Genomic DNA, 26,821 nt, shown 5'->3' with positions numbered 1-26,821 from the left:
AGTTGAGTCAGATGGATCTGGGAAAGTCCTGAATAGGTGCATAGATAAGGTAATGAAATGGAGGAGGGCCAGTAGACAGAATCTCCAGCCATACAATACTAAAGTACTGCTGGTTAAGAACTGAGGTGCAGACTATCCTGTAAGAGGTTTAATTCCCCTTGAATGAGCAGGTTCATAGCTTGGGGGTTCTGCTGACATTTGCCAGCTTTTGTTGGTATGACTGAAATGGTCAGAAAAGTAATTTAGCAGTGGAAAGTATTTCTTTTTCTCCCAGGTTTAGACATCGTCTCTTCCTCTTCTTGTCATATGATTGTTGTGACATGTGACTGTGTACTTCATGCTTGCAGCTCAGTTGATTCCATACTGCTGCTTGGGGTGAAAGGTTAGTAAAGTTGGAAGACCACTGGTTCTTCCAACTGGCAACTGTTCTCTCCAAGCAAGGTTGGCCCTACCTTTTGAAATTATTTTAACTGGGGCTGCCTGGGATTGAACCCAGAATATTCTGCATGCCAAGGAAGTGCTTTGTCCTTGAACTGTTAACACCTCCCAACTGGAAGGTTGACTGTTTTGAAGCAACAGACTTTTAGTTTTTAATTTATTAACTTGGTGCAGGTTACAGGGGTTGCTTTTTCCACCCCTAACAGTGTAGCAAAACCATTCAATACTTATTAGAATGCAGATTGCGTTCTGTTTGGTCAACATTGTAGCTTTGGCTATAAGGCACAGTACATTAAAACAAGTGAAAGTTATATATTGTAAAGATTCCCTCCCTTTATTTTGAAGGTCGTTATGTTTCATTTGGAAAAAAATTGAATTTTTCTTAGCAATTTGTGTATTTCCCTCCCCTTCATTAAATGAAGGAAAAAAGTCATTCTGTAAAGATAAAAGCATAACTCACTTTCCATTCAGAACAATCCTTATTGAGAAAGTTCACAACTGCATTGCAAAATACCCTTGTTGGATTCATGGATGCCTCCTAAGAGGGTTGACAATATATCAATACATCAGCGTCACTATTTCCCTTTCACAATCTGCCTAATCATTCTGCTGTGTGTAAATCAATAATTATTGATCACAGATCACTCTACCAAAGTGCCCAGAACTATTTTGGAAGAGGGTTTTTTTTAAAAGGGAAACTGTACTCGATTAGCTGTAATCTCATTGCAACTAATAATGCTGGAGGACTGGACAGGAACAGTCACTGAAAATGAATGAACCCTCCAAACCTAAAGAAACAATACATTCACTACAAAGTGATGGGACAGTTATCTTTTTGCCATTGTTAGTAATGTGGAAATGGTAGAATCATGAAATGGGGATAAGGGTTTGCATTGAAACACAAGGAGAGTCCAGGTCAAAGCTTTTCAGACCTAGGCCAGCTCAGATTGATGTGTTGCCATTTTATACAATATGTCATCAGTAACACAGAACCATTTTCTTTCTGATGAATAAGTGCATATGAATCTGAGTGCGCATTTTATTTATTTATTTATTTTATTTATTTTGAGTTTTTTATACCGCCCTACCCCCGAAGGGCTCTGGGCGGTGAACAACAGTCTAAAACATACAATCAAATCGATTTAAAATAGATACAGCGTTTAAACATATAAAACATATAAAACAGCGTCAGCAACAAAATCCAATTTTAAAAACCTCCGCAAAGGAGGGGGGAGGGGTCCCATAGATGGTGGAGGGACCCTAAAACAAGAACTAGAGTAGAAGGGGGGAGGGAGGGGGGCACACATCAGCGGCTGGACACTCCAAAAGCCCGGCGGAACAACTCCGTCTTACAGGCCCTGCGGAATTCACCAAGATCCCGCAGGGCCCGGACAGCTGGAGGGAGAGTGTTCCACCAGGCAGGGGCCAGGGCCGTAAAAGCCCTGGCCCGGGTGGAGGCCAGCCGCATGGCAGGGACACACTTTTGGCTGTTTAGAAGATGACTACAAATGATTGAGGTTGGAAGGTTACTGTGGATTTGAAAAATGGGCTTCTGGGAACAGATGGTTGGTGAATAAGGAGCTTACATTTTTATGTGAATTTATAATTTATGGAGTAATTTTATTTAGAGTTTCCATTAAATATGTCTCTAGGGAAGAACTGTGTGATGAATTATTGCCACTTCTCTAATTTACCTTTTTGGGTAAGATGATAGAGTAGTAACAGAACAACGACATGTCTTTTTGGATAACTCATCCAACCTCATTCTGTTTTCAGGCCAAGTTATGGGATAGAATTGAAGCTGGTGGCTTTAGCTGACCATCCGAATGTAGACATATACTGCCTCTTTCCAACTTTTACAGGATCTCTCAGCAGCCTTTGGTACTGTGGATCATGATATCTTGTTGACACATTTGGAAGCAGAAGTAATTGTTAAGGGATCTTCTTTGGATTGGTTCAAATTATTCTTTAAAGACAATACTCAGAGGGTTGCAGTTGGAAACCAGATGTCATCAGTGTGGGATTTACCTTGCAGAGATCAGTCTTATCCCCATCCTATTCAATCTATATGTAAATCCATTAGAGGAAATAATTCATGGGTTTGGATTAGGCTGTCTTCTTTACCCAATGAGTCAAAATGTGGAATTTGCTGCCTGAGGATGTAATAGTGGCAACAGGCATACATGGCTTTAAACTAGTATTAGACAGATTTGTGGGAGATAGGTCTAGCAGTTGCTACTGGTCATGATCACTAAAAGGAATAGCCACATTCAGAGGCAGTAAACATCTGAATGCCCATGCCAGGAGATAAAATCAGAAGGACCTTAGTCTCTGTGCAGTGTTGTTGGCCCTCCAGAGTATGTGGCAGGACACTGTGTGAGACAGTATGCTGAACTGGGTGGATCACTGGTCTTATCCTACAGGGCTGTTCTGTTCTTAATATGCTGATAGTACCAGCTCGATAGCACTTTTTCCCAATCACCTGGTGGCACAATAGAAATCTCAGCCAGTGCCTCTATGTTGTGCTTAAATGGCTAAGAATGAACAAGCTGAAAGTGAATCCTGACAAAATGGATGTAATATTGGTTGGGACAGTTAGTTTTGGAGGGCATTGCCCTTCTTTCTTTTGAGGGAGTCCTGCTAACACTTGGTTTCTCAGTTAAGAGTCTAAGGGTTAGTTATCCTGGCCCCAGCATTATTGCTGGGGAAGTACATTAATGCAACTGCAAATAAGGCTTTTTTGCTGCTTCATTTAGCCAGGAAATGGCATGACTGATCTATTTATTTATTGATTAAACTTATATACCGCCCTCCCCCGAAGGGCTCTAGCCATGTTTACCCATGCTATGGTTATCTCAAGTGCACTCTATTGCAGTGCACTCTATATTGGGTTGCCCTTAAAGACAACTTGGAAACCCTAGTTGGTACAAAACTGCACATCTCATGTACTGTTGGATGCTAGGTGCCACATGCATGCTACAGATACTTCATTGGTTACTACTAATCAATCTTCAAGTTCAAGTCAAGGATTCTGTTATCACCTACAAAACCCACCTTTTTGTTTCATATATGTCATTCCTTAAACAGTTCATATGCACTTTGTCCAATTCTGTAATCCTAGTCCTACTGCACTGTTAATTGGAGATCTGGGCTGATTATTCTATATTCTGTGATCCAATTTGAATCTGAAAGAAAAAGGTGGGCTGTAAATTCAGTCAGTTAAATGAAATAAAAATTCTACATCTGGATCCAAAATTCTGGCATCCACTCTGCCTTGCTTTTGACCTATCTACTTACAAATCACACATATGTAAACTTTGATTCATGAACGGTGGCATCAGCGTGGGCACATTCATTCAGTGTTCTAGTACCAATCTATCCTCATTTGGGCCCTACTTTAGCCTGCTTATTTATTAATGTAGTACATTTTATCCCATAAAGTTCAGAGAACTGTCTATCTAGTCTTCTATTTTGTCCACACTCCATGAGATAGGCTAGACTGTCTCATGGTCATGACAAAATGGACTTTTGAAAAGGGAGCTCCCAGACTCTAACTAGTCCAACTCCTCAAACCATTATCCTGCACTGGCCAAACTATTTATTTTTGCACAATATTTTAATCTTTACATAGCAAGTATCTTCCCTCTGGTGAGTGAAAAGTCATGCACATGACCCCAAAGGCATCTACAGTAGACATATTTTATGACCATGAAAATGACTTCCCAGAAGAAGCATGACAATGGTTAACATGACTTGATTTTCTGCTATGTTTTAATGCCTAATAAAGGTCTTTGAACTTGAACTTGAACTTGACTTGATTTCTTTAATTATTATGTAGTGGGTGATTGTGGCTGAATTCACAAACTCAGCACTTGATTTATATATATGTGAACCAACTCTGTGGATCAATCTCCTCTGTACAGAAACATCTGGAACTTTTATGTAAATGAAGATATGAATAATGCAGAATAAACTGAAAAGGAATCAGAAGTTGCCAGCAGTTGAATATGCAGATGTAGTTTCTTGAGGAAACCGCCTCTTAAGATCAGGCAATGGAATTGTAAAACAGAATTTCATACTTTGCTAATTCCTGTATAATGTTCAATGAATAAATTCAGAGCTAAATTCAAAATCAGGAAAAATATGTTGCTTATATTTTGTATTGGAACTTCAGAAGTATTTTTTTATTTACCTGTCCGTAAACTATTAGTGATGCTTATTCAGCTGTTTGACTTTTAACACTCATGCTGTTTTTTTCCCTTTTGCAATTGAGATACTCAAAATGTTTCTAGGGTGAGGAACAAAACTCCACTTAGAAAGCAACAGGAAAATGTGTTCGCTTGGGAGAAGCTAGTCACAACAGTGGCTATCATTCTTTGTGTTGTATAAGCAATAATAATAGTGGCCAAGTGGTAATGAAAGCAAATAGAATTTTTTTGTGCACTTGTCTTTTGGAACTGCTAGCAGATCCCCAGCCAAGTAGCCTGCTGGTGCCAGCTTCCAGTATAAAAATAATGCTTTTAGTCACTGCTGCAAATGGATCAGATGTTGTGCACAGGCCATTAACTACCATGTTGAGTCTGTGCTCCTGCAAACCAGATTTAATCCAGTGCTTGCTTTGAATGAGAGAGGCTAATGTAGGCTGCCCTTATCGGAGGCTGGCTTGGAGGGGTTCTCCTTCATAGCTTCAGGGTGCTGCTGGATCCTGGCCTGTGGTCTCCTCTGTAGCATGTAGCACCTTTTGTCACCTTCTGCTATGATGTGGCCCTTTTTTTTATGTGGTCAAGGCAATCCATGTCTTGATAACATCCAGGTTAGGTTACAATAATGTGTTCAACATAGAGTTACATTTGAAAACTTCAGAAATTTCATTTGGTCCAAAATGTGGTATCCAGAATATTGGCAGGGGCGGTAGGCAGGCTACCCTGAATCCTTCACTTATTGGAAGCTAAACAGGGTCAGCCTTGCTTAGTAATTGGATTGGAAACTGCCAAGGAAATCCAGGGTCTCTATGTAGAGGGAGACAATGGCAAACTGCTTCTGTTCATCTCTTGCCTTGAAAACCCTAGAAGGGGTTATTATAAGTCAGCTGCAACTTGACAGCATTTTCCATCATCACAACACAAGCCCTTGTTAAAAGATCTACACTGACCGCTCATCTGTTGCTGGGTACAATTCAAAGGACTAATGCTTATCCATATGGTTCTACCAAATAAACTAGCCCCCCAGTTAAGATCCTGTTCTGCAGCCTTTATCTCTGTGCCCCCACCTGCAGGAGTAAGGCAATTGGTGACCAGAATTGGATGTGTTTTGATGGTGACTGCTTACCTTTGCACCAAGCCAAAATATTTTTTCCTATAGCCGGACTGTTAACTAAGGGGTTCTTTTGGGTGTTTTATGGTCTACGCTTAGCCTGAGTCCTGGTCTGTTAATATCCTTTTAGACTGTTCCATTTGTTTCCTATGCTTATATGCCTTTGCTCTTTTAATTGGCTTGGCTTGTTATTAGTGCCATGTTTTTATTGATGTTTTAATCTATTTATCCTGCTGGGCTGTCTGTTTGTATTGACTAATTTTATTATGTGATTTGGTTTACTGAATTATTTTATTTATTTGGTTTGTTTTATTGTTGTAAGCAAATCTAGAGAGGCAGCATACATATTCTTCTAAAAAAATAATTATGTGAGTCAGGCTCAGCCAAGGGGCTGTGACTGACCCAAGGTAATCCAGCTAGTTTTCATGGCAGAGTGGGAATTGAAGCCTGAGTCTCCCAGATTCTAGTCCAACGCACTTTTAGACTTCCGAAAATGAAAGTGAATTTGTGTGTCGAATGTCTTGGTCGTTGCAAATTGTTCAGTAGCTTGCTTTAGAGGAAAAACTTCCTTTCTTCAAATGTCAAGATTGAAATTTGGTTTGCTTTAAAATGTCATGCTGGCACAACAAGTTTAAATGAAACCAAACTGTGTGTCTAAAGCTGAGCCCCATATGATGGGGTTTTTTTACATTTTCCTCTGTACGTTTTGAAGCAATTAAGAAACAGAGAAAACTCAATCTTGGCTTTGAACACATTGGTTTTTACGGAGATACTTTCACTTTTTTCTAACATGTTTCTTGATGTCATCTCCCAATTACATTCCTGACAAAAGCCTGGGCAAGAATTTGGGTTCCAGACAAGAAAAAAAGAACAGCTTTGCAGAGCTAAGCAATTGCAAGGTACTGCTTCTTTTTGTAATAATTTCAAAGCCAAAATGGCATTTCCCTCTGTTCAACTGTCAGACTTCCCTCACTGTGTTGGTGCAAGAAGGAAAATGGTAACTCATTTTCCTCTACTGGAGCAACAACTTTTCTGGAGAGAAGATACTTCTGTCATAAATTATTGCATGTGCTGCTCGCCTTCCAAAGCCCTTCAAGTTAAATGCCCTTCTGATTGCTTGGCAGGCTATCAAGATGGCACATTTCTTATGTGTTCCTGTTCTTGTCTACCAGTTACCTTGCAACTGGGTTTTAAACCTCCTGAAGTTTTCAAACAGTCTTAAAAGTCCTCCCTAAATAGACTTCATGGTAGTAAATCTAGTCCAGGTGTTACCAACGCTTGAATAACTGAGCCCGATCTTGTTTTTCTAGGCATGGGACATACATGGGACTCAAATCAATGTTTAAAAGTAATGTCTTAAAAGACATCTGCTGAATCAAATCTAATACCACCAACAATTGCAAACCTGCTTCCTTTTCAGGAACAGGCTGGCTCCTCAGTCCTGGTAAAGAGGTTTTAAAAGCCAAAAGCATTTCAGTTTTGCCTGGATTAAGCTTTAGCTTCTATCCACATCCATCTCATTCCTGACTCTTAATACAGGGTCAGGACAGGGTCCTTCAAAAAGAAGAAATAGTGAACTGTGTGTATTCCGTATATTGATTTATAGTTCACCATTCCTCTCAAAGCAGCACTTAAGGTGGTAGATGTACCCTGAAATATACATTAAAAAGCCAACAATGCAGCCTTGAGGGCATGTTTGATCCTGAGTCACTTCAACCTAAATTTGCAAAGTATGTGCCTTGAAAGGTGTTCGTTTGGTAGAACAAAATTGAAATTACTGTGAATTGTTTTTCTCTCCTTAAGTTACCCTCTATGTCATTTTAGTGCTTCTTGAGAAATAAAAGGTAGGAGATCAAATGAAAATGGGCTTTCTAAAGTCATGGGTTTGGGGCCCTCAGGTAGCTTTCAAAAGTCCAACTTCTTGGCTATTATAAGCATATATTTTGCTGCTTTTTGAGTAAATAGCACATGTGAAGAAAGTGAATGAGCCTTCCTCTTTTGGCATGCATGCCCAACAGCAGCCCTAGAATAGTGAGGTGAGAAAATCCATCCACACCTCTAATCCTTGGCTCTTTAAACCCTCTCTGTGGTTGGGCTACTTCTCACTGTTCAGCTTGAGCAGGGGTAGGGAACCTGCGGCTCGAGAGCCGCATGCAGCTCTTCTGCCCTTACACTGTGGCTCCACAAGCCGAGCCGCTGGCCCCATTCTTGCCCACCCTGCAGGCAGCAGGGCGGGCGCACCAACTGCCCGCAGCCGGCTGGGCCGCGCCGCGGGCTTCCCCTCTCGCCTGCCCCATTGGAGCAGGGCGGGCGCTTTCCCGGCGGCTGGCAAGGCTGAGCCACTGGCCCCATCCTTGCCTGCCCTGCAGGCAGCAGGGCGGACGCATCCATGCGCTTCTCAGAATGAGCGGAGTAAAAGGTAAAAAAACCCCAATATATACAGTGTTATCTTTATTTTAAATGTCAAAAATTATTTGCGGCTCCAAGTGTTTTCTTTTCCCATGGAAAACGGGTCCAAATGGCTCTTTGAGTGTTAAAGGTTCCCTACTCCTGAGCTTGAGATCCCTGTCTCCTAGCAGTCTTTGGTTTGCTGTCCATGGTCCTGATATTGATACTATTGGGGAAGTTTAGGCTGTTTCCTCAGGGCCGAAAAACAGCGCTCGAAGGACAGTAAAAACATTGTCCCTGGGGCACTGTTCGCAGCTGGCATCCTCATTTTGCTAATGGGTTTCTAAGGCCTTGACTTGCCAGAGACTACTTGATGAGTTTCAAGACAAAGTCAGTTTTGAACAGCTCATATACTTAACCATTCTGCTAGCAGCTTTCTGAGGTTTCTTCAAATAACATTGATCCCTGTGGGGATAGGATGGGATATAAAGAAAATCAAATAAATAAATAAACATTGAGATCTTACTTTTGTTTATGAGGGAGGTTGCAATGAAAGTATTGGGAAGCTGGGATAGGAATTGTTGAAAAGGTGAAGTCCTGAAAGATTCATTGACTATCTAGGTTCACTATTATCAAATGTGTTATTAGAAAACATTTCAGACATGGGTCTTGCCTTTAGCCCAGTCTGCAAACTACAACCCCTTTTGTTCCTTACCTCAAGTATTTTTATATCTCTTTTCTGTTTTTTCCACCTATCCTTTTTAGCCTTCTCTCACACTAAAATATTGAAATTAGTGAGGGAGTGGAAATGGGATGCCTCCTGCAAGTTCTTCCAATTTTCACTTCTATATTCTAAAAGTCAAATTGGCCAAATGTGAGGATACTTAAATCTGGTGACTGAAACTGTGAAGGGAAAACAGATCTCTCTACAAACCTGAAATACATCCCAGGTTTGCAGAAAAAAATTGAAATCTAAAAAACTAAATTGGGAGTTTTACAAACCCCAAATCAATAAAAGGAGCACTTGTAGCTTTAACATATGTTTCCCTCAGAGGTTCTAGCTGACAACAACAGAATTCTAGACTTGGTTTCTCTAAATAAAAGACAGTGTAAGGAGAAAGATTCCTTTCCAGTGCTGTTTTGTTCTCTGAGGGAGAACTCATTGGGGCCAGGCTCACCGAGTAGCAACCACTGGTGACTTGACACCATCCAACTTGCGTGACTCACATAGGCCTGGCTGCTTGCTATTCTTCAACAGCACCCCCTCCCCCATGAAAACTAGTGGAGTGTAGATTCAACATTGGGTCTGGGAGATCCAAGTTTGAATCCACATCTTTCTGTGGGAGCTCACTGGATGATTTTAAACTATCCAACCTCACAGGGTTATTGTGAGGAAAAAAGAAGACGACAATGATGTGATTACTTTGGTCCCCACTGTTGAGAAAGGTAGGTTGGTGAATGGCAAGGAGGAGTGAATGAAGCATTGCAAAGGAAAGAATATGGGGATTGCCAGGAAGAGGGAAAGGAAATAGTGTGGGGGGGGGATACAGAGGAGTGAGGTGGGCCCACACAAGTTCTTGAGGGTTTCATACAATGAAAGTAATGCTGACCATGTGGCCAGCACCATAAAACTGGGCAACAGTTTTCCAAATAGTGTCTGCCATGGGAGAGAGTGAAAACTGAGCACAAAGGAGCAGATAATGTAAGTTAGCTGATGGATATGAAGCAGAGAAAGAAATAGGAGAAGGGGAGAGGCTGTGGGGATTTCAGGGAGAAGAAAGAGGAAATAGTGAGGAATAGAGGACAATGAGATGCCTCCCACAAGTCCTTGTGAATTCTCACTCTGTCTGTCTGTCTGTCTGTCTGTCTGTCTGTCTGTCTGTCTCACACACACACACACACACACACACACACACACACACACACACACACACACACACTTAAGCCAGCAGTAAGGGCAAACTGGCAGGTGAGGGGGGTGTCATTTACCTTGCTGGTGCTCAACTCAAAAGTCAGCTCAGAGCTGCATTGGTGTCCCAGTGGATGCTGGCATGCCTGGGAGCATTCTGGAGGTGTTCCTGGGAATGGCGCCAACCGGGAACATCCCAGCATAGCTCTTGGGCGTATTCCACCCTTTTGCGTGGCATAAACCTATTTTGGACTATGGAGGGCTTGCAGGCAGCCAAGGAGTCTTTGGCATTTGCTGCCTCCCCACAATGCTTGGAAGCTCTCTGGAGGCAGTGCGGCAGCAGCAACATCCCCGGCTGCTTCAGCCCTTCAGATGGGGCTGTTAAATGTTTGTCATTGCTGTTGTATTGGAGCTCGATAATGAAAAACGAATTCTGCCAACTGAGTGAAATCTGTTGCTTGAAGTAAATTTATTTCTTTATCTCTTTCTTTGCGGAGCTGTAAGCTTTTGCATTGGCATGGTTGGCTTTGTACCCAGTAGCTTGTCATTGCTGACAGTATGAGGCAAGGGCCAGACTCATCAGCTACCTAAAAATAGCCTCAACTAATAGAAGCTCAGAGTAAAGCCACAATCATATCTTTCCTGAGGGGGGAACAGCAGAGCTGCTGTGTTGTCCTTTTCTCCTCTTTGCCATGAGAATTTAGGATGTGCGTGCCTTTTTTGGAGATGATCTTTTTAATTCTATGCTCAAAGCATATGTTCTGTCACAGTGCCTAAAGAGAATATGTTCCCATTCTGGGATGATTAATCAGGGGGTTTCCTGACAATATGGGCAGGATCATCTCTTGCCTTGCCTCTGCCGACAACAGACTGGACCTAAAAGTTATGTGATTCGTGCTTTAGAGCACAAGGGTAATGTTTTTCAATCATTTCTTTGGGGCAAAAGGGCTGATCCATGCATATATGTTCATCAGTCAAAGTCTTAGCTGTGAGCTGCTGTCATGGAAATGAGCGGTGCTTGGGTAATATCAGACGAGATTAATGTTCAGTCTGTGAAGGCGGTTTCAGACATACAAGTTCTTCCTTGATGAGTAATGAGCATGTTCTTTGCATTTCTAAGGGAATTTGGAGACAGGTGAAGAGATTCATTGATTCTTCCCGTTATACTCTGGTGTCTATCCAGCATTCTCTAACTTTGCAGAGTAAGATTGCTCTGTTCTGTTGCATCCCTTTAAACATTTCAGAAATGTTGTTCCTGCAGATTAGCAGACCCCCCTGGGCATTCACGTAGGAGCAGAATGGGGGATCTGCAGTGAGAGGGGGAAATCAGTAGAACTTGTTGTTCTGTGATCTACATGTGGAAATGATACCTGCTAGATACAGACAAAAATTGTTCTGTGTAACATTCAGAACAGATTAGCACTGAGAGCATAATGTTTTCTGTTTCCAAAACTTGATGTGAGGATTTGTTTATTTCAGAGTTCTTGTGGTTGACGATAGTCAACAAAAATCAGGCACCCTTGAGTCTTGGTGTCTGTTATTAGTACTGTGTTTATGCCAAGTGTTTCTTTTCTAGTGTCTACTGAAGCTGACAGCTTACTGTGGATGGGGCAATGAATTTATTTATACCCCTCCTTTCTCCTCCGTAGGCGATCAAAAGCTGCTTACATTGTTCATCCCTTCCTCACAAAATCTCACCTGGGTCTCCCAAATCCTAGTGAAACACTTTAAAAACTATACCACACTGGCTCTCCAATGGACTTATTGAGTATAAAAGACTGAGCTGTGGACCAGAAACTCCCCTCAGTTCAATTTTTGCCTGCAGCTTGAAGTCACATTTTTGGCAGACCAATGTCCCTCATGCTATCTTCAATATAGTGTTGATAATACTGACCTAACTTACAGGGTTGTTGCAGCAATTATACTCTCAATGGGTTGGATTCAGACTGTACTGGAAATTTCTGCTGTGGAATCTTCTGAAATCATGCCATAGGGTTCCTTCTCCCTTGCGTACTTAGTGGAACTCAGTGGACTGGTGTGGTGTTCTGCCAGTGGAAAATTTAGTCCAGAGTCAACCAATTGTATGTGAAACACTTTGAACACTGAAAGAACTATTTGAATATTAATAATTATTATTTCTTACATTCCTATTGCTGCCTTGCACTGGTGTTTGCATACAGTGACACATGAAACTGGAAACATGAAACCTAGTCCCATTGCTCAGTGCTTGTCACCCACTTTTGTATTTTTTGGAATCTTAACTTTTTGACTCATTAGTTCCTCCAGCCAGATGTTTTCAGGGTTTGCATCAAAAAGTTTCATCAAAATGCCCGAGTTTCATTGTTAAGATATTTTTATGTGGATAGTACAGCTTTCACTGTATAGAAGTTTCAATATTATTACATATCTTCAGCCTGTGAGCTAAAATGGATTAGAAATGAATCCAAATTATTAAAATAAAGTTTTACTTTCCCTGTTGGTCAGTAAATGAAGCAGCTAGGTTGTCACTATTGTTCTTGAAGAAATTGTTACAAGATTAACAGCTTGATTTGAGAAATGTCAGATGGTATAGATTTTTTTAAAAGACTGATTTCTCTAAATACATCTTCCTGGCATCTATTGCCAGCTATAATGGATTGCAGTGTTGCTGCAACATATCAAATGCTTGTTGCTTGGCAGTCATTGAGTGATGCTTTGCTGCAGATGCCAGTTGGCTTATTTAAGAGTAATTCTTTCTTGGCAGTCAAGAGGTTCCATCACTGCCTACAGAAGCCCACCAACTGTGGCTGATGGGGCCATCCTGCAGGGCTCGGCCTGTAGGTAGAGGCCTCTTGCAGTTCAGTGGGGTGTAAAAATGATAGAGCCAGAAATGGTGCATTGCTCCCAGTGAGAGGGTGGGTTCTGGCCAAATGAATGGGGCCTTTAAAACCCAACAGGGAGATCCACAGAAGAAGAAGGGAGCTGCTTCAAAGAAGTGGATGCATCAAGCTAGGAGGAAGGGATGAAAGCAGTGTCAGGGGACTTAAGGTAGTGGCTGGAGACAACTGTCACAGCTGGTAGCAGGAAGGAGAGCTGAGGATGGAGGACTGGAAGGATCACACAGTGGCAGAGCCAGAGGTGAAACAAGAAGGCTGGGAATTGAACACTGGGGCTGCTGGAGGGAGCTGCTGTAACACAAGAGCCACAAACCAGTGTGCTCAGAACAGCAAAGGCAGAGGTGGGAGCACAGAGTCAGGAGGCACTGAGGGAATATTTTATTAAGCATTCTCAGTACTGAAAGGAAAAGTACCAGCCCTAGTGAAGGTGCAAGTGGGCGAGATTAAGAGAATCTGGAAAAATGAGAGAGGAACTCCTTGGGAGAACAGAGAGACTTAAAGCTTCAGGAGTGAAGACCTCCAGAAGGCTGTAAGGACAGGCTTTGGGCTGAAGACATACTCTGGGCACAAAGTATAATTGAGAATGGACAGAGCCTGGAACCTTGGAAAAACCATATGGAAATGTAATAAGGGGCTGGGGAAGTCAATACATTGATGTGTAAAGAAACTTATTGTTGCATAACCAAATAGGAGCATGGAAGGGGGAAGGAGCATGGTGATGTGGCAATGGCTGCTCTGAGGCCACTGTAAGCAGTGACATTAACCCATTCAGCAACCCACCCACCCCAATCACCAATTCCCAAAGAGCCGAGGAGGTAGCAGGCTTGAGCAGAAGCCCAGAGGAGTAGGTGGAGTGTTGAATAAGCATGAATGCCAACCAACTTGATTTTGTTCAAAACTTTTAAATCCTGCCTTTCTATCCAATTTACATTCTGATTTGACTCCAGACCACTGGCCTGAAGGTTGAAGGCTGAAAGCAGAGATGGGAACAACCTTGGTTATGTTCCAGCTAAAGGCAGTATGATCCAATATGTGGTGAACCCTCATATCACTGTAATCTCTGTTTACTCCCTTTACTTCCTCTCTCTGCATCCCTGTTGTCTCTGGGTTACTAGTAGCAACATTTAAAGGATTGTGTGGATCATATCAGAATGAGTAACTTTTGTTCAGCAATGTTTATGAAGACTCATCCTTAGATCATCATTTATCGTAGGACTTCCCAGCCTGCCAATGTGCATGCCCAACGGACTTCGTGGTGCCCATTTGTTTCCCCTTCAAAGTAAAGTGCCAGTTCTGGGTTTCCTCTATGTCCTCAAAGCAGGAGGTGATTCAGAAGAACCTCAGAGGGATCACCATTATGTCTGTAGAGGGCACACATTCAGAAGCAGCTTTCTCTGTCATAGGAAAAAGCTTGCTTTGCAACCTCCCACCATTTGAGTGTTGGCCCAGCATCCACTGCAACCATTGTTGGATGATGCCTACTCCTCAATCTTAAATGTCAAAAAGTACCTGAAACTCAATGAGGTTGGGGACCTCCAAGATATGGCATTGGAAACAACAGTTGAGGAATATTTAATGTTGAATTTAGTTTTTGTTCATCTTTCTTCTACGTTTTAATAAAATTGTAGACACAAGCTTTCTTAAACAAATAAAAGTCTGTACAAATGTTGAAGTCAGCACATCCGCATGTACTTCCTCTACAATTTTTCTGGAATGTCAGTGTAATGAACATTTTCATATAATATATATTTTACTGCAAATATATCTATATCTATATATGTATCTATATCTATATCTAGGTTCTAGTTCTATTCTGATCTATCTCTGATCTGACTCTATCTATCTATCTATCTATCTATCTATCTATCTATCTATCTATCTAGATGAATGAATGAATAGAAAGACTCAGAAGAATAGATAGAATAGATGAATGAATAGATAGGATAGATGAATAGAAGATAGATAGATAGAGAGAGAGATAGATAGATAGATAGGATAGGATAGATAGATAGATAGATAGATAGATAGATAGATAGATAGATATACAGATAGATAGATAGATAGATAGATAGATAGATAGATAGATAGATAGATAGATAGATAGATATAGTGATAACTGTAAAACCCTGTGAATATATCTTGGCAAATCAATGAGTCACCCTCACTAAATATAAGATGAGAACGCAATGCCTCCCAGTGTGCTAGATTTTTAAAAATATAAATGGAAGGTGGAGAAGCTCCTTTCTCTTCCTTCCAGTATAGGCAGAGTTGCTTCATTAAGGAACGGGATGAGAAATCTTTTTTCAGAGATAGCAAATAGCTGCTAGGCTTTCCAAGTAAATGTGAATCTTACTATGCAGACTTGGGGTCCACACACTGAATAAATCATCAAAAGTACATTTTCTTCTAGCTGTGTTAAAGAGAGAATTGTTTTATTGATTTATGTTTCGGAAAGAAAATTGAATCCTGAGGTTAGAACTATGATTTCCTGTACAAAACCCTCATTTTTCTAAAAAAAGAATGTTTTTAGTGGAATTAGTAGGAAAATGGTATCATAGCCACTCAGTCATAACTACTGGGTTTCTTTCTTTGTCACCTGGCAGTCTGTTAGCAGGTCTAGTACTTTGAATGAAAAGCTTATCTTCTCAGGGTAACGATTCAGAGAAGTTCTTGACACTTGACAAGTTGTAAATCAAAAACTTATACAAAGAGCAAACTAAAAGTCAGGATAAGCAGTATGTCACCTTAACGTTTCATAGTTTGTAAATGGTGCAAATATTTATATGCCTACCTATCTCCTGAGCAATTCAAAACTCAAAATAGATAGCAGAAATATAAAGTACAATAGAACTGTATAGTGTCCCATTGATAAAACTAATTGAACCTTAAAACAACAAATATAAAATATGTTTTGTTGCTGGGCTAATTTTCTTAATGCTGGATTTTTAATACCTTTTAATTTTGTATTGGTATCATTTTTATTCTGTAAAATATGTTCCTGGAGAGGCAGCATAATTTTTTTCCAAATAATTTGTTTCTTTGTTTAATATACCAGTCTTAAAACAGCATATCTAAAAACATGAGAGCAAGTGTAGTGTAGTGGTTTGAGTACCTTGACTAGGATCTGGAAGATCAGGTTCAAATCCCCACTCTGCCATGGAAACTTGCTGGGTAATCTGGGCCAGTCACATTCTCTCAGCCTAATCTACATACAAATGGAGGGGAACATAATGATTTTTTAAATTCAGCTTGTGCCTAGCCTTCCTCAAAAGCCATCCTGAAAAAAATATGTTTGCTATCTACTACCCTTTCCCCTTGTCCTCTTCTACAAGGGTTAGTCCATTCTTATATACCGCCCCTCCCTCAAAGGGCTCTGGGCAACAAGATGAACAACAAGATGAATAAAACAAACCAGTGTTAGAGCAAATAAATAAATACAAGTTACAATAAGATAGGCTCCACTTAATCATAACATTAAAACCCCATTAAACAGCGCCTCATTCAAGACAATCAAATGTATACAAAAGAATACAAAAGTCTGACTTAAAACACATAGAAACCCTCCCAGAGAAGGGGGAAAGGGGAGCGGAGGGCCCCATAGTTATTATGGGCCCAGAGTGTACGGGAGAGCAAAAGGAGGGGGCGCATGTAAAAATAAATATCAGCGGCTGGTCCCCCCAAAAGCCTGGTGGAACAACTCAGTCTTACAGGCCCTGCAGAACTCACCAAATATGTTGGTGAGAGGGTCATTCGCTTTGCCACTGCTGGGGAAAGGTGGTCTAGAAGGGTTCCCAGGGTCAGCTTCCATAGGGCTTTTAGTCCAAGAACATCCCCTACACTGTCTGGCAACTTATGCCACAATTTAGTGTGACTTAGTCCATTGGATGGCAGTGGAGGTTTTCAGGTCAGCCAGGGTGTTGTTTAGTTTTCTATGCTTCCTGCACCTCCTGAAACCTCTTAGATGGGGGCATTGGCAGTGCCACTGCGCTTGGTTGCTGTGGAATTGCCCCCCCTGTGGATTACACTGTTAATTACTTACCAGTAGTTTCCCCTCTCTGCAACATCAATTGAAAGATGGCTGAAATTACCTAGAGGTGTGAGATGTTAACTTTTAATTTTTGCCTGTCTTTTCCTCATTAGCACAACTGTGGGTTGCAGCTGAATTAGAAATCTATGTGCTGCCATTCTGGCACAGCTTTGCTGAAGAACTAAGCAAAGCATGATTCCCCCCATTTGAATTTCTTATGGCTCCTGCATAAATGGGTGCTGAGAATTCATATGATTAAATGATGGTTTGTTCAAAAGGATTCATGAAATTATAACTGGGGGTGTGTTGGATATTTGTTGCCTGTATGTTTACCTTTTTCTAACCGCCCTTTCTTGTAATCCTTTAGTAATGAATGTGTAGTTTGCCAGCTTGGCAACCTCTTTATGTCCAACCAAGGCACCATCCAAAAAACAAAGGAAAAATGATAATGCTCCATCTGACAAATAAAACCTTGTTCTGTTCCAATTAACTGAATGCCAGCTGTTGCTTAGTGTGCGTGAGTTATTTTTGGATATTAGGGATTTATTTGGGACTGATTAAAACCTAATGAAAGGCACAGTTGTTTATCAGCTTCATAATTAAGCCTCATTGTTGGTGCTGTTGATGATCAATCCTGTGGTATTTGGAAGTGTGCTTGGTTCTAAAAGCCATCTAGCTTTTTCACTCTAAAATCATATGTTTTCCACTAATATGGATATTTGTGCAAGTGGCCCAAGAACTGGTTGAGGTCAGCTTTAGGAATCTGAATTTCAATCTCCTTGGCCACTTAGTGTTTATCTGATCATGCCCATGAATATAAATTTTCTTATATTTCTAGTCAATTCTGAAGCTGGCCCTGCTCATGAATATTAATGTGCACACAGCTGATTTGGCTGCAAATTATCACATGCATAAACATGAAAACACTGTTAACTTACAATAATGAGCACTCTCTTGGATTTTGGTCCCAGCTCAACTTTACAATTCTAATGTTACGATTTAATGCCTGTATTCTCCCCATCTGCCTTTTTCTCATTCCCTTTGGCCCCTGTTTTGATCATTTAACATTCCCTCTGGAAAAAGGGCCCTGTATTAAATATCGCAGTTCACTCAGAATGTCATCTGGTACACTGTTTGATGCTTTCATACATGAACACCTGATCATCTAGGTGATAGCTGCATTCTTGGTGAATAAGGTGCAAACTCTAAAGAGCCCCATCAAAGACAAGAAGGATATGAATCATATTTTAAAAGTAGAGAGTGGGACAGCCAGCAATACCTTGTCAAATTCCAGTGATTTTGAAGGTGATGACGATGCGGTAGAGTTTGTTAAAGACTATAGAGACATGGAAAAATTTGTTGAGCATCTCTGTTGTAATCATTTTTTTCTCCCCCTCCTCAAATTCTCAAAGGTAGGGGATTGGGGCCAAGGGTGAAGATATACTGTGACTAAGCAAATGGTAAACCTAATAGGCAGCCAGATTGGTCCATAACACAATCTGAAAATAGAAGCCTTGTAATCCCTTTATTACAACCTACAAAAAATAATGCATCATATTGTGTAAGCTTCTAAGTTCTCTAGAACTCTTCATCAGGTTGGATATTCAAAAGCTAAAGGGAGAGGGAAGGCCATAGTCTTGAAGCCTGTCTTTCTGTTCTGTGGATGATAGTGTGTTGGTTTCATTGGTATGGGGTAGTACTGTGGTATCAAGCTGAAGACTAATTGGGCTGGAAAGATGCAAAAATGGATGTTTCCCTGTTGAAAATACACTGGGAGAGTTCTAGAAAAAGCTTGCACACTGTGTTGTGTCTTTTTTGGCTGGTCTTAATAAAAGATATGAAATCAAATTAAAGACCTACAGCTGGTTGGTTCAAATGCACATGAGAAATGTAATTGTTCCGTCACTGCATTTAGGGCCTCACTAAGCCATGACCACCTGGGCTCACTAATAGCATGGCTCCCTTGCATTCTCTTTGTTATTTACATAAGCCTTTGGGAGTTGGTAAATTTAATCCATCATGTTGTGTCTTGTGCCTGAAGAACTATGTTATCATTAAATGCCGCTATGCTGTTGTTACATTTTGTTGAGGATTATTTTGGACATGCAGAACATTGTAAACCCTGAAGCAGGAGTCAGCAACCTATGATCATTAAAGAGCCAAACTATGTCAAAATTCATCCCAACTCATCAGCAAGAAGCCAATATAAGAAAACCTATTTGCATAACTGGAAATATACAGTGTTAACATTACTGATAATTGTCATGTTTCTCCAGCCCGAACACTGGCTCTTGTGAGTCTTTTATTAGGATGTGACACCCAGAAGATCTCATGATAACCAATAAATATACAAAGGATCACCCTGTGTGATTATTTTAGTTTACTGGCATAAATCTGTGCATGGTTCATGCCTAGATTCCTGGAAACTGTTCACTTCTATGATTTCCGTTTGTGTTAATCATTACTAAGAAGCCTTTAAACCTCTAAGAATTGTTGCCTAAATTCTTTTCACACACAAGTTATTCTAGCATCCCATCAACCCCTCTAATAGAACTTGACTCAGATATTTAATTTTCTGTTTTTTTGTTCTGTGCAGAGCTGCATTTGGGTTTTGAGCATAAACTGCAGGTTTATTCCAGTGAGTTGTGTGCGCTGGTGAGATGGCATGCTGACCAAATCTGATCGGGCTATGTAGATAGGTGTATAGTGTATCCAAGAGGTCTTATGTGTGTCTCCAGTTTAAATGGTGCTTGAGATACAGAAATTGGAAGTGTTTGATTCAACTGCCCATCTCAGAAAATTTTATTGGCGTCGTGGCTGGCTTATCAACATGGGGCCAAAGATGGGGAAAGAAACGGAACAGTGGAAACACTAAAGCGACTGAGAAATACCTTAATATATTTCAGTGCTGTCGCAAATGCATTTGGCTATATGCAGGTGTTTACATTCATTCATTGGGTTTTGCCATTCTGATAAATTCAGCCATTCTTTTGGACTATCTGGAAGGGGCCAGCTCTTCCCCTCAGCAGCATTTTGGTAAGTTGATTGCACTTACATTATAACTGTGGGTGGGAAATAAAGTAGAAAACTCTCTTTGCCTCTTTTCTTTTCACAGCCTTGTCAATGAAATTGAGAAGAGAGCACTGTGTGCCTTTTTTCCTTTCATGGTCTTGTCAGTGATGGTAAATTAATGGCCTTCTCCCCTGTGTTCAGTACAGTATTGAGAAAAAGCAGGGTGCAGTGGTTAGGGTGTTAGACTAGAATTTGGAAGACCCAGGTTCAATTCCCTGCTGTGCCTTGGAAGCTTGCTGTGTGATCTTGGGTCAGTCATACACACTCAGCCTAAACTCTGCCCCATAGGGATTCTGTGAGGATAAAAGAGAGGAAGGGAGAACAATGTTGAAAATGGTTTTGGTTCTTTGTCAGGAAGAAAAGCAGATAGTTGTGAACCAAGCATGGAAAAGGGGGATGGGCGGTTTGTACCCTAACTATAAGGTCTGCTTTTCTTCTTTCTTTCCCTTGTTCAGTTCTTAAATGTAAATCAGTCAGTAACGCCAACCCACTTCCATAATGTTTAGACTCCTGTAAGACACAGAACAAATATAGTTTTATGGAGACTCTCATAGCATTTTTCTTCAAAGAAACAGTTTTTACTGAACTTTTTTTTAAAAAGCAAAACAAAATAAAACTTTTGTGGACAGTTAGGCTAAAGGTTTTTGTTTTAGTGCTATATTGGGCTAAATGTTTATGTTTTATTATTTATAATGGCTTTACACAAGATTTGAACATGAGCCAAAAAAGATAAAAGCAGAGATGAGGGTTTGGGGCTGCAAAAACAGGACAGAGGAAGAGGAACAAGGAAGGGGCTGGTGATGGTGAATTTTTATATGTGTGAGGTTCTGCAATTTCCATTTAAGTTGGTGTAGAAAATCAGAAATTTGTTGGTCTGCTGCTAGCCAACACTGTATTTCTGCCAACTCTTCATCTACTCTGGTAAATATTTTGTTGGTGATCACATGTGTATGTTAAATGCCACTGAATGACTGCCAAAATGCCCTATTGTTAAGAGTCTGAGTCTTCCAAACTGAGGGCTATGATTTCTATTATCAATTCAATCCATCTCAAGTTGGGTCTTCCTCTTTTCTTGCTGCCTTCAGCTTTTGCAAACAGTATTGTCTTGTCAGTGTCTCTTGTCTTCTCATAATGTGATCAAAGTATAGTAGCCTCAGTTTAGTCATTTTAGATTCTAGGGAGAGTTCAGGCTTGAATATATTGAAGTGACTGAAGCAGATCCAGCTGAATTAAATCCATCTAAGATGGAGATCCTGTGGCTGGGCTGGGAAGACTTAGGAATGGAATGTCAGTTCCCAAGTCACAATAGTGTGCAATTACTGTCTATGCTGACCATTAAGAGTTTGGGTGTGATCCTAAATGTGTTATTTTCCATGGATGTTAATGTAGTTTTGCACTGTCAATGGCTCTGAGCACATTGCTACAAAATAAAATCAATCTAAAAAGGAATTATGCAGACATCAGTTTCCCAGATAACTGCTCTGGTGTAATGTGAATGTTAATGTTAGTTGACAAAATACACCAAAACGCAATACAATTTTTTATGCCTAATAAAGGTTTTGGATTTGGATTTGGCAATACAATTCACAAGCTGTTTTCAAGTGTGAATACGAACAAGGAACAAGGACCACAGAGCTAGCTGGGAATCTGGATAAAATCTGACCTCAAAAAGAACTTCTGTGGCTCATGGTTTCTCTGAAATAAACATTAAATTGAGGTAATTATATATCACACAATTGTATATAATAGAAAGTCAAAAACTCCATTTGTATATACACTTACATTCAATTTCGTTTGTTAAAGCAGTAAATTGAAAGCACTAGTCTTGTGTTTCTTGCCAGGGACTAACTCTGGTTCTGTAAATTACGTAAAGAATATTATAAATGAGCACACCTAAATATATAAAGTAAATGAATACAGCAGAATTCATAGTCCATAGTGACCAAAGCAGACTGTGATCTGCTGGCAAATCTCTGAGCTAGTTGTAAGAATGTCCTTGACTAGCTAATTGTGTCATCCACATTTAAGGAAGTTGAGGTAAGTAAATAATATTTAGAGATAGCAAGAAAAGTCCAATGACTGATTTAAACTGGCAGGTTTGAGAGGCAGTCTTTGCTGTATGTTGGTATGTGGACTAACGTCTCCAGTACACCAAACCAGAGTGATTCAGGTGGGTGACTCTTCAAGATGAAGAATTTGACCATTGGCGCTTTTCTGATGGAATTGCTCTCCAGATATGCTCTTGGACCGTCACTTTCAAATTTCTAGATGTGTATCCAATATATGTTAGACCGCACTCGCAATTTTCATAATAGACAACATTAGTAGTATTACAATTAGGGAATCCCAAAAGTTTCTTACAATAATTGGTGTGAGGAAAAGACACCTCCTTTGATTTATAGCCGGGGGCACGCAATGCAATTACTGCATTTGAAATGTGCTGACACACTCTTAGACTTTTTAGGAGTACTCCTGAAATCTGCTCTGATTAATAGATCTCTCCAATAGTTGGCTTTCCTAAATGCCAAAAGAGGGGGTGACTCACAACCTAGTAATTCCTGGAAAATGGGCCAGTACCTAATTTTTTCACTAATATGTGAATATTCTAGTGAATGTACAATCCTAGATTCTGAAATTTTTGGTTTGGGCTGCAGTAATTCTGGTATTATTTGCCTTACATCTAGCCTTCCGAATAAATTTCCATGGGAAACCCCTATTCAGCAATTTAATCTCTGTAGAATGAGCCACTACCCTCTTCTCTAGTCCTCACTGCCCTTCACCATCCACTGGTAAACAAAACCATTGCTGTAGTTAGTAGTATCTCTGATACTACTTCCTTTTTTACATTTCTAATTTTGTCTCCGAAGCTCTTGACTTCGGTCCCAGTGCTCCTCAGACTCGAATTCTTCTGCTTACACTACATCCTTGATTTTGACTAAGTTAGTGCCAACTTCCTTTTCTGTCTGTGCCACTTCCCCCATGTCTTTTTCAATAATAAATAATATCAGATCCTGAGAGCATTTGTTCAGAATGGCTGCCCATCTGAATTTGAAAGTTTCATCCCCAGTAAACAATGCTGGGGCTTTTTGAATATGAAGACCCCTAAATATTTTCTTATCCATCACACAGTCATTCAAGGTCAAGGCATTCAAGTGATAGTGCATAATTTTCTTTTTCATACCTACAATTGTAGACCAATCTCCTGTATTGCTAGTAAACACAGTACTGTCTCTCCCTTTAACACTCTGCAGTATGTGTTTCTGTCATCCTCAGAGACAGCCAAGAGGCTTGTAGAAGCCATTGCTCTAGTAATTGAGTTCACCATAATGCACAATTTTCAGGGGTCAGTGCACTACAAATGTTAATGCAATGAATTGCACTGTAAACGACTCTGAACATGTTGCTACAAAATATAATCAATAATCCAAAAAAGGAACTATGCAGACATCAGTTTCCCAGATAACTACTCTGGGAAATCATAGAAGTTCTTTTTGAGGTCAGATTTTATCTGGATGCCCAACTAGCTCTGTGGTCCTTGTTTCTTATTTGTATCTACACTTGGAAATGCTTGTGAATTGTATTGCATTTTGGTGTATTTTGTCAACCAATTTGTTAATATTCACATTACACCAGAGCTCTGGGAAACTGATGTTTAGATTATTGATTATGTTTTGTAGCAATATGCTCAGAGACGTTCACAGGGCAATTAATTGCATTAACATTTGTGGTGCACTGACCCCCAAAATTGTGCATTATGGTGGATTCACTTACTTTACATAGAGGCACAAGTTGCAAATGTAACCAAACTGGAGTTTTCCCATATTCGCCAGGTTAGGCAACTGGTACCCTTCCAGTACCTTCCTGACCTAGCCATAGTGATCCATGCAGCAGTCACCCCCAGGTTGGACTATTGTGACTTGCTCCATGCAGGGCTACCCTTGAGACTAGTCCGGAAACTTCAGCTGGCCTAGAATGGGAAACTATATGAAGGGCACATATCCAACCAGTGCTTCTTCAGCTGCACTAGCTTCCAGTGGAATACTGGATCAACTTCAACTTATTCGTATTAACTTTTAAAGCCAAATGGTCTAAGACCTTTGAATCTGTAGGGCTGCTTTCCCCAATATACTCCCAAAGACGACTATGTTTTGCAAGCAACAACTTACTGGTGAACCCTGACTCAGAAATGTCTGGCTGTCTCTGGCCACAAAAGCGTCTGGCTTGGGTCAGAGCATGCTATGATCTTCAAAGGACAAGAGAGATATCCTTACCTCTGCAGGGTGCTATTGCATATCATGCAGCTGTGGACAAGTATACATAGGAACAACAAAACACAGCGTCTGACAAAGAGAAAAGAACACAACAGACTAAACCAACCCAAGAAATCAGCAGTAGCTAAACATGCTCCAACCCTAGTTGGACATAGGATCTTATCTTATGACAAAGAAAGTCTTGACAAATCCAACAGCTGCTATGTCAGATTATGCAAGGAAGTCATTCAAATCTACAAACATCGAGACAGTTTTAACATAAAGGAAGAGAATCTGAAAATCAACAAATCCTGGCTACTGGGAACTAAATAACACCAAGATCAAAAGCCAAGGGATTTTTCAAGTACAATTCAGCAAACCTTTAGATGCTACAAACTTCTTCCCTCCCCTTCCCCCCTTCCCAGCTTACTTCAATTTCTGAGATGAATCACACACATTCAATCCACCAGGGCACACACATACCAATGCAAATTTGTAAATGCAACTGCAAATCTGGACACATGCGAATTCAATTCATTCTTCACCCACCTCTGAGGTGAACAAAATAAATACTCAGCTATTCAAAACATTCCACACTGTGCCAGGGAGAGAAACACATCTTAACACGTCATGCCTGTGAAGATGCCAGCCAGAGATGCAGGAGAAACTTTAGGAGCTAAAACTACTAGATCATGGCCACACAGCCCAGAAAACTCACAACAGCTGGTTCATTCTGGCCATGAAACTTTTGATAATCTTTCAACAGTATTTGATCCTGCATTTTTCCTATTTTTGCATTCCAGTCACCTATTGATATTGGCACATTATTGGGGAGTGTCATCAATGACTTCCTAGATACTTGCATAAAAGCTTTCAATTTCTTCCTCATCAGCATCTGTAGTTGGGATGGAAATTTGAATGATGGTTATATAAATAAACTTTCCATGAAGTCTGATAGATGTTAATTGATCAGACCTTTAATTAAAACCGCTGACTTTCTGTGCTACTTCTCACCTCACTATTAGAGTAATTCTGTTTCTTCTTTGTCATTTTCTGAGTAAAATACTTTGACATTTTATGACAATATCCTGAACCAGTCCACTTTAGTTCATTCACTACCAGGATTGCAATGTTTAAATGTTTCACTTCTCATTTTACGTTTTTGAGTTACGTTCATCCATACTTGTCATGTTCCATGTTCCTATTATATCTGGCAAACAGCTTTGAACTTTTCTTTTGCATCCATTCACATGAACAATGGAATGTTCTTTCAGCTTTAGTCCAGTTGTATAGCTCTAGTTGTAGCTGTGTTCAGCTCTTCCCCAGTAGCTGATTGAGTACCATCCAACCTGGAAACTTCATCTTTCAGTACTATGTCTTTTTAATTTTGGATTGTCTCATCATAGGGTTTTTGAGATAAGAAATCCCTGAAATTTTGGTGTTGCTAGCCTAAAAAATGCACCCCCTGCTGGCCAAAAACCAAAAGACACTAAAAATACAAAAAACACACAAAAGGGGGCGGAGCTTCGGACATGCAAGGGGGGGGGTTGAACCCAAGGAAAAAACCCCTTACCTACACCCTTGGCTCCCATCACCATTAGAACTGTCTGTTGTCTTCAGCTGTACATCCAAAAGTATAATCATTCCCTTGATTAAACTTTGAAGGGGAAAGTTAATGGGAGAGCCACTGTGGCATAATCAGAGACCTGGGTTAAAATTCTAACTTACATGAAACTCACTGAGTGACCTTGTGTTTGATAGTGTCTCAACTTCACCAACTTCTCAAGGTTGTTGTGATGATAAAATGGGAAGAGGAGAAACATGTATGTTCCTTGGAGGAAAGGTGGGGGTGGGGAAGTGCATGAGGGTGGAGAAGTACATGATAAAGAGAATTCTATTCCATATGGTGGAACAACACTGCTATAATGTATTGTCGAAGGCTTATCTGAACTATCAGATCCTCTGAAGATGCCAGCCACAGATGCAGGTGAAACGTCAGGAGAGAATGCTGCTAGAACATGGCCATACAGCCCGGAAACCACACAGCACCTCAACACTGCTATAATTTTAATATTCTATTTAATTTTCTAATATTCTAACATTCTAATATTTAAAATATTTAATATTTAATATTTAAAATATTCTAATATTTAATTTTAATATTCTATTGTCAATATCATTCTTTTAAAAACATCTTTCTCACTTACACTGTTTACTGTTGACCCTTTAGGGGGATCTGTTTAAAAGTTTTATCTTTTTTGTTATTTTGTTTCACACGTTTATATTATTCTTTCACAAGACAAAGCTCTGTTAACATCACTTTTTTCCCTTTTCTGCAGCTACCATAGTGTTGAATGAACTGAATTGGACCGGTGCCCTCGATGAAGTCTTCAAAAAGAACAGAGAAGAAGATCAAACTTTGCTGTGGCAAGTTTTTGGCAGTGCAACTGGCCTTGCCAGGTATTACCCAGGTAATTGCAAAGTTGGCAACATGAGCTGCCTCCAGTGCACTTCCATTCTTTCTTGACAGTTCCTGTAAAGATCAAGA

The 26,821-nt window shown here is 40.3% G+C and overlaps 1 protein-coding gene across 1 annotated transcript in view; it reads left to right on the top strand.

Annotated features, from left to right (window-relative positions):
* Nucleotides 1–26,821, top strand: part of CACNA2D1 (calcium voltage-gated channel auxiliary subunit alpha2delta 1) — a 446,220-nt gene that overhangs the window by 287,697 nt on the left and 131,702 nt on the right. The window contains exon 7 of the mRNA XM_048501599.1: nt 26,613–26,744. Within this exon, the coding sequence (XP_048357556.1) occupies nt 26,613–26,744 (132 nt within the window). The remainder of the gene's footprint in view (nt 1–26,612; nt 26,745–26,821) is intronic.

Source organism: Sphaerodactylus townsendi, linkage group LG06, assembly GCF_021028975.2.
Source record: "Sphaerodactylus townsendi isolate TG3544 linkage group LG06, MPM_Stown_v2.3, whole genome shotgun sequence".
Classification (NCBI taxonomy): Eukaryota; Metazoa; Chordata; class Lepidosauria; order Squamata; family Sphaerodactylidae; genus Sphaerodactylus; species Sphaerodactylus townsendi.
The sequence above is the reverse complement of the archived record's forward strand: the minus strand, read 5'-3'. Positions and strand labels throughout refer to the sequence as shown.